At 54.1% G+C, this 14,014-nt stretch overlaps 1 protein-coding gene across 1 annotated transcript; it reads right to left on the reverse strand.

Annotated features, from left to right (window-relative positions):
- Nucleotides 1-79: 79 nt before the first annotated feature.
- On the reverse strand, nt 80-11,244 carry PMM1 (phosphomannomutase 1). The gene is made up of 8 exons (XM_058805203.1): nt 11,176-11,244; nt 10,963-11,080; nt 9,965-10,041; nt 9,706-9,797; nt 7,447-7,546; nt 6,574-6,649; nt 3,745-3,860; nt 80-2,986 (listed from the first exon to the last, which is right to left on the reverse strand). Exons 1-8 carry the CDS (start codon nt 11,242-11,244, stop codon nt 2,864-2,866), a joined length of 771 nt encoding a protein of 256 aa, XP_058661186.1. The 3' UTR covers nt 80-2,863.
- Nucleotides 11,245-14,014: the final 2,770 nt, after the last annotated feature.

The raw sequence follows: 14,014 nt of genomic DNA on the forward strand, positions 1-14,014 counted from the left end.
CCCTTCACCCAGCACAGCCCGGCACAAAGCACACACTGCCTCCAGCTGCTGTGTGTTGTGGCTTTAATAGGATTGATTTTAACTTTTTAATATACATATCTATGTATTTAAATATATTTCTCATTTAACAGTTGTCATCAGCCAGACAGGAGCTGCCCATCTCACACTGATATGGATCCAGACACCAAGACAGTTCCTGGCATGGGGCCTGCCACATCTGCTTGCTCACATCCATGGGGAGAAACCCCCACTGAGGCTGTGGGCACCCACCAGGAGAGGAGCACCATGGCAAAGGGGCCTCAGGGCATGAAATACCTTTCACTTCTAAGGTGCAAGTCACCTCAGCCCCCAAGGCCACCAGAGTGCCCCACGCCGTCAGGGCCAGACCCTGCTCTTCACTCAGCACTAAGCTCACTAGAGGTCCTGCTGGCTGTCAATACACTCACAGGAAAAAACAAACTCCCCCAGACTCACACATAACCTCATCCACAGTGAAACAGAGAGGAAGGAATCACAAAACACAATTCCTCCATGAAGGTTGCAGTGGAGGGCCAAAACAGATGACCTGTGAAAAGGGTATCCTGCATACAAGCTTCTCCAACAGGTCCTCTTCTCCCACACAGAAATCTTCCCTGGGTAGAAAGAGGAGTTTGTGGATTTGCTGGGGATTTCTGGATGCTGGCAGACTGCTGTGCTCATGCAAATGTGCTGCACCAGAGATCTGATGTGTTGTAGTTAGGAGGTGCAGTGAGGTGGAGGAGACAGCACCGCACCAGCACTGGTCATGCAGTATCCCTGCTCCTGGGGCCAGCCAGCAGTGCCAAGGGCCACCAGGGACTCTGCCCAAGGCAATGTGGGGACCCAGCCCTGCCCTGGTCTAGAAGCACCAGTGTCTCTCGCCTGAGGAGGATGGTGGTGCCTTGATAGGTGGCAGTAGCCAGCTGAGAAACTCCTCTCTGCAGTCCAGCTGCCAGTGGAAAATGGAGAATCATCATGAGGGAACTGGGAACAGAAGAAAAGGGGGAGAACACAGGACTAAGAGACAGGGCAGTGCCACAACCAGCAGGGATGGGGTAAGAAAGGCTCCTGGGAAACAGTGGGGGAGGGTTTGCAGAAACCTCCAACATCCTCCAGGTCCACAAACACCAGATTTGTGTACCTTGGGGAGCTCCAAGCAGGACATCTCCCTGAAGGGGATCCCTGAGCTCCTTTTGAGCACCAAGTTGTGACAAAGTGTCACCATTGTGGCCACACACCACAATGCAAGTGCCAGGAATAAAAGGACAACGTGAGGGAGAAGGCCAAAGGCTGAAGGAGAGATGTGGGTTTGCACCCTACAAAGATCAGGGAGAGGAAGAGGACATAGGACAATTGCACTGGACATCCTGTCTCCCTAAAGGTGAGCCTGTTAACTGGGTGTGTGGGATGAGATGGAGGAAGAGCAAGCTTGGAGAGCACTGCTGAGCAGGGACCTCCAGCAGCTCTGTGAACCAGGTATGGCTGGTGCTGGGCCCTGCTGGAAATGCCTCTGGCAGCAGGATGGAAAGCTGAGAACTGGGGAGGGAAGGGGACTTGGTCTGCTATGAATGCCCTGGGTAAGGTTTTATAAGGACACATCTCTCTTATGAGGAGAGACTGTGGGAGCTGGGCCTGTTCAGTCCAGAGAAGAGAAGACTGAGAGGATCTCATTAATGCATATAAACATCTCAAAGGCAGATGCCAAGAGCATGGTGCCAGATTCTCTTTGGTGGTGTTCACCAAGAGGATGATGAGCAATGGCCATAAACTAAAACACAAGGCTCCACTTCAACATGAGGAAGAACTGGAACAGGCTGCCCAGGGAGACTGGGGAGTCTCCCCTGCTGGAGCCATTCAAAACCCACCTGGACACATTCCTGTCACCTGCTCAAGGTGACCCTGCCTTGGCAGGAGGGTTGGACTATGATTTCCAGAGGTCCCTTGCAACCCTAACAATTCTGTGATTCTGTGATGCCCAATGGATACAGGAGTGGGAAGACCACTGGAAATCCTTTGACCACAAACTGTTCCATAGCATGAAGTGCCAGGATCCTCCAGCTGTGCCAGACAAGGTCTGACTTGAAAATACAGAATAATATAGATAATAAACCCTGGGTGTTTTCTGTAAGCTAAAGAGAAGAATTGGTTTCTTTATGCACCCAAGCAAAGCTCAGAGCAGCAGCCCAGCCATGTTAAAGCCATCGTTCCCAGGTCATCTCCAGGGAGGGACTGGCACACTGTGGCACTGAGGGGAAGGACACGGTGACCTGTCCATCAGAAAGCACAACAGTGCAACAAAGCTGGGATCCCAGCTACTCCTTCCTACCACAGGCTTGGAGCAAACAGCCTTCCTGGCCTCCTGCCTCAGAGCAGTTCTGGTGAATGCCTTGAGCTTCAGCAGCCCCAGCCTCTCTGGCCAAGGTGCAAGGGGGACAGAAAGGTGAGCCACACGCTCCCTCATGCACAAGTGTTACGAGAAAGTGAGTGGAAAAGGAGAGAAGAGGAGAGGGAATGCAGGACAGACACACACTCACTCTTTGGCCCTTTCAAATGCTTTCTGACCACAAAAGCTCTGCATCACCGCCCACCACAGCTGAACTGTCAAGCGAGGGGTTTCTCTGGAGGCGAGGAGGGTCTGGTGCCATGACCCCAGCCACACACGGGCAGCGCTGAGGGGCTGCTCAGCCAAGGCCCCTCCTGCCACCCACCCACACTCACGTGTCACATCCGGACCAGCTCTGTCAAGTGAATTTTTGGTCTACCCTGAGCAGATTCCTCAAATGAAGGTGCTTTTCCAGGTGGGGGGAGAGGGTGGGACTGGGGCAGGGCTGCAGGGAGCGGGCAGTCAGCACTCGTTGGCTCTTTCTGGAAAGAAGATTTCGCGGCATCGCTGCACCGTGTCCTGGGGGGACTGGACACTGTGTCCTACAGTGCGGGGATCGTCATAGATTTCATAATCATTCCCTCCCTGCAGGGGAATAGAAAATAGGGACAGCATTAGCAGGGTCTGGCCAGAACAACCTCATCCATGAATCCACATTTTGCTCTGTCCTGTGGGAAGCTGGGCTGGGAGCCAGAGGCTGAGCAGGCAGGGGCTTGGTGGGCAGGGGCAGGCAGGGCTTTGCTGGCCCAGGGGGGCAGAAGAGGCTGGGCTGGGAGCTCTGCTCCCTCCCTCTTGCCTCCCTCTTCAGTGCCAGGGGAGAAGCACAGAAAAGATGGGCAATGTCCAGGAGCCTGAGTTAACCCCTGCTCTGCCTGTGGAGGGGCTAGCAGAAGGTAGGATGGGCACATCTGGGGAGCAGAGGCTGCCAGCATCTGGGAAGAGCTGAGTGGATGACCAAGCTGATCTACAGCAGTAAGGAAGCATCATCCTCCACTGCTCTGAAGGGAAGGTGAAGCTGTTCCTGCTGTTGAGGAGTCCTCTCCTAAGTGCTGGGAGCTTGTGTTCTGGGTCATGCAGGCCACAGCAGTGGCTGCTGTTCTCCCTAGGGTGCTGGGGCAAGGAATGCTGAGATGGACTTGATTCCCAGCACAGTGAATCCAAGTGATTTCCCCATGAACCAGCAGAGCCATCATGAGAGCACCCCACAGCACAGGGCAGCATCTTCCCCCCTCACACCACTAAAGGTCTGTGTTGTCCCCAGTGGGACCATGGGACCCACAGGACCCATGATGGAGCAGCAGGAGAGAAAGCAGCCATGTGTGGGGTGAGTGGGGCATACTCACAGGGGTTGTCTCGTTCCCAAAGAAGTGGATGGTGTCAAACCTCTCATCATCGAGCACATTGAGGCAGTAGCGCTTGTCCCAGCCCTCTGGGAACACATCAAAGCTGATCATGCCACCTGCCAGGGGAAGGGAGGGCATCAGGAATGCTGCTGGGAGCTGGCAGGGTGTCCCCCCACCCGGGGATGGGTGGGAGGATGGGAAGGGGCTGGAGGTCTGGGGGGAGCCCCCACCCCAAACAGCAGCTCTGCCTTAGTGTTCCTCTTGGCACATGGCTGGGACAGTGGCAGAGGCTGTTCCTATGACAACAGGCTGCAGTGACATCAGCATGGCTGGGGTGACATTAGCACAGCTTCCCTGCAGGCAAGCAGGAACCAGAGGGTTCTTCCCAAGAGAGGCATCTTTTGGGGGGAGAGATTTTGGCTCATGCCTTGCAGATAGCACCAGCACATTCTGTGTCCCAACAGGGGACAATGACCTTGGAGACTGGCACCAAACTCTCTCCTAGGCTCCCGCTAGACATCACTGGCCCTTCTAAAACCACTCTTCTGATGCTCCTTAACTGTGCAGGGACTGGGGTCTCCTGCAGGCTGTCTCTGCACACTGACCAAGGACCTTGCTGTGGAGGTACCACCATGGAGGTACCACCTACCCACGGACATACTCAGGGCACAACCCTGACCTGTGACCTCTTGACACAAGAGCTAGTGAAGGTTGCCAGCATCTGGGGAGGCACCAAGTCACATGTGACCAACACAGAGTGGCAAGGGAGCTTTCCCAGAGAACATGTATGTGGACAAGGACACCCACAGGCCACCAAGGGTTAACAAACTTCCCAGCCCTTGCTCTTAGACCAGGCAGAGTTTACCCCAGCACTTTGCTGCTTTTTGGGGGTGCTTGGAGGCAGCACCTTCCCCATCCTCTCAGGTCCCCACTGTGTCCCCAGGCTGCAGAGAGACCCTTGTCCCAGCACCAAGACAGGAGACAAGCTCTTCCCACAATAAAGCCTGCAACTTAGGGCACATGTATGCTTAGGTCTCACTCAGAGCCAGAGGAACAGGGATTTGAGCTGGAATGTGTGACCTCCTGCCAGTCAGCTTGTCTTCTCCAGGCAACCTACTGGAATATCCATGAGAAATCCTGGAGTTTCACACCCTCCTTCTTAAATGATAATCCTACCTCTCTAAGGAACAGGGCGAGGACAGATAATCACAGGGTCAGTTCCTGCTAAAGAAGAGGCACTGACACCCCAGGTTGCTCAAACATGTAAGCCCTGATGCCATGCACCTCCCCTTCCTGGCTGTTTGGAGTGTCCCTGTTGGTTTGGGGATCCTGAACCACGCCTCCTTGGAACCTGAGAAGGTGGAGATAGAGCCTATACAACCACCTTGCAGCAGAGAAACTGGACAGGGCACTGTGATAAGGATGGGAGCAAGTGCCCTATGAACTCAGGGCAGGCTTGCAGCAGGATCAGAGCAGGAGCTAAACTTGGTGACATCCTCTTTTTTTCCATCCAGAGCCATTTACCTGTAAAAACCACTGCCTGTCACTGCATTCTAGCCCTCTAAACAGAGCTGGGCAGCAGGAAGGGGCTCCTGATGCCAGCTGGAGCAGGCAAGAAATCAAAGAGTGAAGAGGTGGTGGGAACCAGCCAGCACTGTTACTCTCCTAGGGAGAGCAGGGGCCTGGGGGGCTGCAGGGAGACCTCCCACCTGGGCCTTGAATCCTCCACAGCCAAAGGCACATGGAGCCAGCCTGGCAGAACAGCTACATTTCTGTATGCCCTTTTTTCACATGCCTGACCTGAGACACCCCACATTTTCTTTGTGGAGGAGCAGGGGCCCCACAGCTCCCCTTTATACAACAGGCCTGGGCTCTTTGTGGCAGCTTCCCAAAGCCCAGGGAGAAAGGCCCATTGTCCAGCTCTCACACCCTGTGCCTGAGGGCACACAGCAGCAGGGACCTTGTCTTTCTCTGCTCTGACAAATGGTGTGTGCCAGTGCTGTGGGCAGCACGGGATGTCCCTGTCAGGATGCTGAAGGCAAGTGAAAGCTCTTAGAGAAAAGCTCTTGGAGGATCAGAGGGCCTGGGTGTCACCCACAGCCTCAGTCTCACCTCCCTTGCCCTTTGGCTGGGTGCCACGTGGAACCTTCCTATCTCACACCCCTGCAGAGGATCCTCTTCCAGCATCACCCCCACAACTTACACACCCTCATTTTTCTCCTTATCCTGGCCAGACACCCAGGATTGCTCAAGACTCTCCTTCAGCTCTGCACCTTGGGTAAGCTGGCTGTCAGAACCAGCCCAAGCAGCGGCCCTACAAAAGCCCATGGCAGGGAGCTGCAATCTCCTTACTCCTTGTCAGCTCTCCCTCCTGGAAGAAAGATGTTTCCCTTGCAGCTAACTGTCCCAAAAAAACCCCAGAGCCAACACATGCATTAGTCTCCTGTCCTATTGCTAGACAAGACTGCATGTGCCTGGGGCTCTGCTGGCTGCCCTGCTGCTGATGCTCGAGCCAGAACAGATCCCCTGGGCAGCAGTGGGCTCCACTGGCTGAGATTAAGGCAGGGATAATGCCACAGGATGGAAACCTGGCTGGCTGGCTAATTCCCAGGGAGGGAAGCCTGCAGCATGGCTTACTCTCTGCATGGATGCAGACATCATGGATGCAAACGTGACTCCCCTGTGGCAGCTCTCCAGGATTAAAATCTCCTGCTGCTCTTCCCAGGGTTTGCAGACACTCAGAGGGAACAGTTGGGATTTCTGCTCCCCTTCACAGAATTTTATGGGAAACATGATAAAGGCAAAGCCAAGGAAGCCCTCCCTGCTCACCTCGAGAGAAGCGCAGGCCTTTGCCAGCAAATTCCCTCTGCAGGGCTGCCACGAACTTCTCCCGAATCCGCTCCTTCTGCGAAGGACAAGGAGGGAAGGGAAGAGGGTTTGAATAATTACATGTTGACAGTCTCCCAGAAATCACCATAACCTGTCTGCTGGGCAACTCTGCTCCCTCCCCAGCTGCACTGGGCCCCAGTGCCATGCCATTTAGCCAGCTTCCACCAGTCCTGCCCAGTGTCCAAGCAGGCCACCAGCTCACTCCACCGGGAGAAGCGGATCCCAGATCTTCCCTGGCAATAAAATGCAACTGCTTCAGTTTCCCACAGCCCAGTTCATAACCCAAACCCTTCAGCTTTGCTTAAAAGGTCTTGCCAAGACCAGCTGATCCCTCAACCCCAAGAAAGCCTCCCCAGGCAGAAACTGGTATGAGCAAGGGCCAAGTCTTCTAGAGACATCAGCCCAGCAGATCTGCCATGGCCCTCGCAGTTTGGAAAGCCCATTAGTTCCAGCTCTTTTGGGCTGGGGAAGTGGGAGAGAAAATACAGCTGCTGGGCCATCTCTGGGTACTGTAAATGAGGAAACAGGCTGTTAAATAACTGCATCATTCCCTGGGGCTCTCCCACAGCACAGAGAATCCTGCTGGCCACCCTCTTGTATTGGTGGTCCCTAATAAAATCAAGTTTCTTCCATCCATCTGCGTCTTCCCTTGGGTTTCCTGGCTCCCAGTCCTGTCTCCCCCTTGTTGCATATGCACAGCTTGAAGCTGAACCTCCCTTCTCCTCGGGAAGGGGGGGGAGCACGTAACACCTGAGATCTGGGGTGATGCCAAACCAGCCAAGGGGAGGCTGGGCCCAGGCCTGGCCCTTGTACCTTGTCCAGCTCGGAGAACTCGATTCGCTCCTCCGGGGTGCAGCTGCGACCGATGGGGGAGATGTTCAACATCCCATTGCGAAACTCAATGAAGGTCCCTCTGCGGGTGGGCAAGGGCACAAGGTCACTGGGGCAGGGGGGAAAAACAACATTCTCCTTTCCAGGAGCATGGCGGCTCAGTGAGGCTCTGCAAGAACATGCACGAGGAGAGAAGCCATGCCGGCTCCTGAGTGCTTCACAACAGGCACGGGTCAGGCACCAACAACTGCTTAAGGTCCCAGGGAGCTCAAAGTTTTATAAAAGAGACTGTGAGAGAAGAGAAATAAACAGTCTCTCCATGCCCTGGGGATAGGCTGGAAGCAATGAGCTTAGGGGAGATGACAGATAACATTTTCTAATGTTGTGATAACTGCAAGGACAGCTATTGACTGGCCTGGACCAGCTGCCTGATGAGGCTGTGGCACCTCTACCCCATGAGGCTTTTAGGAAATGCTGTGTGAGCTGGGTGAAGCTGGCAGTATCTTGGGGCACTGGGATGGCCCAGGGCAGTGTGACTCGCTGTTGATGTCCAGCAGCAGGCAGAGGAGCAATCAGTGCCTCCTCAAGGGACACAAATCAGAGTCTTTGTACCTCCCTCTTGACCCTCTTGCACCTTTGACTGCAGCTCTTATCTAAGCCTGCACAGACAGGATCCAGTTCCTGCTTGCCACCCTCACCTTGTCCTGGGGTCACTTCTCAGCTGCTTCCTCAGTGGGGTGGTTGAAAGCACTGAGCTGGCAGAAACCTGCTCCCTTCTTTCATCTCTGGTAAAAACCCAGCTACTTCTGTTTGCTTGTTAAAGGGTCAGCTGTGCCAGCACTGGTGGGGTAGAAGCAACAGGGTATGGCAGCCCTGTCAGTGTGAAATTCTTGTGCTGGAGAGATCCCCTCCCCTGTCCAGCTGAGGACCCCTGAGCTTATTGTCCCTCCCAGCCCTGCCTGCTGTTTCTCTGTGATAAAGTGCTTACCACCCCGAGTCTGGAGGAAAAGCTCTCCCCCTCCCATCTCCTGACACAGTGAGGAACATCATGGAATGGACACACAGGCAGCCATGCCTGCAGCCCAGGAGCAGCATCTCTGTGGCACCAAGGGTTTGGTGGCTCACACCCCAGGCCAGGACTCAGGAGATGTGGGTTAAAGTCCTTGCTTTGCTAGAAATCCCATAAAGCTAAATCCACAGAGCTCTCCTTGGGAGCTGAAACTCCACCAAGGCTGTTGGGTAACCAGACAGCAATGAGGCAAGCCAACAGCCTTGAGAGCTCTGGGTCCCAGCCCGTGCTTTCGGGGGCAGCAGTCGACTACCAGCAGTCCTGACCCCCCTCACTGGTCCTTGTACTGCCACGTGGTGACTCATAACAAACAACTATCTGGATCACAGTTTAGCAACTTCTACAGGAATAATGTCACCTGCTTGTGTTCACTGTACAAACACAGGGGGAGAGCAGGAAAAAAATCAGCCATGGCAAGGGGAGGGCAGAGCTGCTGCTCCCAACAGCCCTGGGTGGCTCACATGTTCTTGACACTGTGGTCTGAGGTGAGGTTTGACCCTGCAACCAGGCTGGTTTAACTCCTGCTCCCCCTTCCACCTTCATGCCATCAATTTTCTCTTTCTGTGCTAACAGAGTGAGCTGATCCAATGGAAGACAACCCTTTCTTGTCCTGGTAGTGGCCTGGTTTTCCTTCAGCAGAGGTGCACCAACGCAGGTCACCCTCTGGCTGCTGGGTCTTAAGGGGAAGAGCAGTGAGCAACACAGGGTAGAGAGCAGAGCAGGGCCAGCCAGCAACACTGGGTGAGAAACAGTGTGAAAACGTGTGCTCAGGGGTTGGACTTCCCATCTTAAGATCCACTGTTTGCCTGGTTGGAAGCATGTACTACCAGTGATGCCTGATGTCCTGACCAGTAACAAGCTGGTACCATTGTCCTAAATGAGATACACACAGTGGCTGCACCCTGCTTCCCAGGGAGGAAAATCCAAGGGGCAAAAGAGCAGGCACTATGCTAAAACATAGTGCAGACTCTTCAGAACAAACACACTCCTCCATTATTTGCCCAAGGTGCCCAGCTCAGGGAGACAGTGATCCTACACAATGCCTCTGGATGCTAAGATAAAACCTGGAGCAAGACAAGCTCTGTAAATCAGCTCTGTTTAGGAGAGATCTGGAGCTCAGCTCCATGGAAATCAGTGTCATGACTGCCACTCGTGTACACTTGAGCCATTACCGTTTCTTGGGCAGCTTCAGCAGTGCCATGTAGTTGAGACAGAAGTTGATCAGATCCTGCAGCAGCTCCTCCCCCAAGTGGTCCTGAATGGCCTGCAGAAAGAGAAGGGCAAGTGACGATGCCTGACTTCCCATGAAGCCCAGCTGGAAGAGGCAGCAACTGGGGAGAAGAGGCTGCCCATCTGCCTGGGCAGGGCAGGTGCTGCTCCCCATGGTGCACAGGGCAGGGGAGCCATGGCTGCAAAGGGAGCTGGACTCACCTGCTTGGACACCAGCTGCCCATTCTTGTATTGCACTGTGCCGTTCTCTGCGAAGACGTAGTCAAATTTATCAATGACTGAGAGGGGAGTCAAAAAAGAGGAACCATTACTACTGCTGGGGAAAAGGGGCAAAAAGGACTGGGATCAGGACTGAGTGAGCCATCTTCTTGCTTCCTTAGTACTGTGCTTTCCACAGCTCCTGTGCTCTGCAAAGGGCCACTGGCCATCCTACGCTCCTTGCTTTCCGCAGAGTGGATGAGGAGATTATCTTCTCCTCACGGGTGGGGAGGTGACGCACGCAGGGGGAAACGACCTGACTGAGGTCACGGGCTGAATCAGTTGCAGGGTGAAGATAAAGGCTCACAAATGTTTGGCTTTCAACTACATACGTGCTACTCCGCTCTCTGCTGTGCCCTCCCCACGGCCAGGCTGCTGGGGTGATGTGGTTACTGGTTATCTAACTCCAGCCCCCCCTGCCACCCAGACACGCAGCACTGGCGACTCAGCAATCAGCCTCAGCCGGGAATTTCTCGGCCTCCCTGCACTAACGGAGTGGGAGGCAGAGCTTGGAGCCCAGGGACGCTTGTCATCCATGCCGGAGAAGGAGAACACGGTGGAGGAGGAAGGAGCTGCCTCCTTGCCCTCCCACTCCTTACTCTACCCCATGCCCGCATCGGAACGTGAGGACCATGAGGGGGACCCTAAGGGGAACCTGAGGAGGAACCTGAGGAGACCCCACCACGGAGCAGCAGGGAGGCGAAAATTGCCAGCAGGGCGTGAAGCTGTCAGAGCTGTGAGGCAGGTCGTACAAATCGAGCCGGCAGCCCTGGATTGCAGCCGGCAGCATGGATCGGAGCATCCCTGCCTGCCCTCCACACTCGGGCAGAGGGAGTCAAGCAGCAGCTCCCGCCTGGGGACGGTCGGCCACTCCAAGGGCAGCCTTGGGACTGCATTTAGGGCACAGGCGCCCCCGGGGAGACCTCGCCCGCCGCGCTCACCTTCGTCCCCTTCCCCCAGCTGCTCGGCTATCTTGGCATAGTCGGAGCCTCCCACCACGCCGATGTGCACCCTCTCCCGCAGCTCCCTCAGGAACGCGTCCACCTCCGGCTCGATTTTCTGGCGGGGAAGCAGCGGGTGAGGACGCAGCCGGCGGGACGAGCTCCGCCTCGCCGGCCAGGCCCCCCGAGCCCCGAGCGCCCGCGCCTCGCTACCTGCCGGGCCGGCGTCAGGGTCCCGTCCACGTCGAAGAGACAGAGCACCCGGCCCCGCGCCGCCGCCATCCCGGCCGGGTCTGCGGGCGGGGGGCGGGACCGCGGGAGCTGATGGCGGCCGCCCGCCCTCTGGGGCCGCACGGGCGGGACGTGCCGCCCTGCCCGGCACCCCACGGCTGCTCCCCCGCGCCTCCACGGCCCTCACAGGGATGCACTAAGGTGCGGGTCTTGAACGGCTCCCCCGCTTCGGCTCTTTCCTGAAATCATTTTCGAGCCTGGAGCTTGGGGGACGATGGTGTGTGGCGCGTCTCTTCACATTTGCTGTTATTGCTGCAGTGCCCCCCGGAACTGAGAGCTTTGGGCCTGGATTGTGCTGCCTGGTAAGTTCAGCTCCTCTGAGGGTTCCTGTGTCCTACTGAAGGGGACAGGAGCAGCACACACTTTCCTAGTCAGTGCCTCACCTTGCTTTTCCAATGGATGCTGTTAATATTTTCACTGGGGAAGCGAAAATACCCTCTGCACAAAGCCAGTAGCTTTTGCTTTGACCCGCCTACCATTTACCCCACGAGTCATTTAGGATTTAATTAGACCATCTGGTCAGACCACATTCATACGGCGCTGTATTATGCTGGCTTGATGCTGACAGCCGGCCCCATACCCCTCCTCCTCCCCCCTACCTCCCGGTATCTTATAATAATTCCTGAATTATTTTCCAAAATCAAAACCAGCCTATGTGGAACATCCAATGCTTTCTGCTCAAAAATTAGCTTGCATTCTCTCCCCCAACAGTGCTCAGTGTGCTGAGCTATGTTGGAACTGGGGAGAGATTTATTCTTCTTTTACCGTCTGATTGTTTTTTGCCTCAGTATAATTTGCTCCAGGATATCACGCAACCCCTTTTCCCAGTTCTTCACCAGATTCCTCTTACAAGGAAGCATTCAGGTGGCTTCACGGATTCTGTTTTCTTCTTGTTTGTGGTTTATGATTTTACTGCTCCCACTCAGTGGCAGGGATATGTACAGAACAATGTTAATAATTCACCTGTATGCCACTGCCTCGGACGAGGTTTACCAAAATACCTTCAGCTACTTTCTGGGGGAGACATTTGTTGAGTCCACCAGTCCTCAAAGCTGTTTCCATTCTGCTTCTGTGAGCTGGCTCTGCAACACAGCGAGTCAGGAAGTGTTGGATAGGTATTGCATGTGTCACTCACTCCAACACTGATATTTCTGCAGAATCTGTGGCCTTCTGGATCAGACCCTGGTTATGGGCTCCCACCTCTGGAAACTCTTTTCTCAGATGCAGGGAAGCTCCCAAAACGGTTTCTAAGCACCCAGCTACTTTGTATGCACTTGGGTGCAGAGTTTTGAGTTGAGTTTAGGGTTATGCTCATTTATAGGACTTGTTGAGGTGTGGTTACACATTTATCATCAGTTAATGTGTGGACACTTACTCCAGAATATGAATACATCCAAGTGTGCCTACCATGGCATGCTGATGGGTGAGCAGAGATGCCTTCCTGGATTTGGGTGCTTGAGTGCCAGAAGCCAAGGAACTGTTCCTCCATGCAGCAGAACTGTGAGCTAACACCCAGGGCTCTCAAAGGACGGCTGTGGGGTCAGACACACTGTGAACTCCCAGGGTTTCAGGAATGCAAACCTTTATTTTTCCTAAAGGATGTCTGGGTGGAAGCAGTGTGGAATTAGCTTTGTAGCAGCACTGGGTTCTGCTGTAGCCCAAGCTTCTCCATGGTCTTGTTTCCTAGCTGCTCCTACCTGCAGCTTGTCTGGGAGACTCGTCTCGTGCCTCTTGCACTGACACTACTGTGGGCATCCCAAAAGCAGGAGCTGTTCTCCCCAGGCTCAAGTGCATCCCTGTGCTGCAAGGCAGCAGTGCCACCTCGGGGCACTTTCCAGAATTGGGAGGTCTGCTAAAATACAGGTCAGCATTCACATTTTCACACTCCTGCAGTACTGTTGGGTTTATGCTACCCAGGGGAACTTCCTGAAACCTGCATTACCTGCTGTGCTTTCTCAGCTTGAACTGCTGCTTTAGGGAGTCTCTTCATGTCAAAATGCCTCTCCAGGAAGCACCTTGGTAGCCATTCGGTGTCAGCTGGTGAGGACCTGGGACAGCTTGGTTTCCCTGGGAGCATAAAGGTGCCTTGTGCTGAAGTGCACAGCTGTCCACAGCTGGGGCTGTTCCCTCAGCTGGGTTAGCTCTGACAACAGGGCCACCATGGCTGTTCTGGTTATTTAATACTCCACATTCCAACCACTCCTGGTACATTCGCTTGGTTGCCGCTCGGATAGGCAGCAGCTGTTGTCAGGAATAAAATCTCTGTTACCAGCAGGAAAGGCCAGGAAATTTTGTTTGAAGTTTAGAAGGCAAACAACTGTGAGCACTGGCTTACACTCTGTCTAGAGCTGCCATTAAGGTCAAAGTTTTCCTTTTAGTTTTAAAATTAAACTTTTAAAAAGTCAAAAAAAATTTAAATACCTGCTTCCAGGTATTTTCTGTGGGGCCAGTATTAGTACTTGGTAGCAAACCAGTACTGCATCTGAAGAACACAGCCAAAATATTCACAATCACACATCTCTGTTACAATCCCCTTCTGTTACAAGACCTCTTCTGTACTGTGCTGATACAGGCTGTTACACAAACAGGAAACTCTGTGGTTCATCATTTGGATGCCATCAATAAGCATGCAGAAGGCTGAACCAAGCAGAATGAATTTCTTCCCCAGAGCCAGATATTTTAGGCAGTGCTACATAATCCTCCCCAATATCCCCTCTGGAGCTCCAGAGGAACCCAGTCATGGAAGTCAACTTCTTACTCT

The sequence above is a fragment of the Ammospiza caudacuta genome, chromosome 5 (genome assembly GCF_027887145.1).
Source record: "Ammospiza caudacuta isolate bAmmCau1 chromosome 5, bAmmCau1.pri, whole genome shotgun sequence".
NCBI lineage: Eukaryota > Metazoa > Chordata > Aves > Passeriformes > Passerellidae > Ammospiza > Ammospiza caudacuta.

Coding starts and splice junctions, on each gene's coding strand:
- PMM1 (XM_058805203.1), bottom strand. CDS start 11,244: ATGGCGGCGGCGCGGGGCCGGGTGCTCTGTCTCTTCGACGTGGACGGG. Junction 10,042..10,962: donor GCTGGGGGAAGGGGACGAAG/GTGAGCGCGGCG, acceptor CTCCCCTCTCAG/TCATTGATAAATTTGACTAC. Junction 3,861..6,573: donor AGGCCTGCGCTTCTCTCGAG/GTGAGCAGGGAG, acceptor TTCCCCTGGCAG/GTGGCATGATCAGCTTTGAT.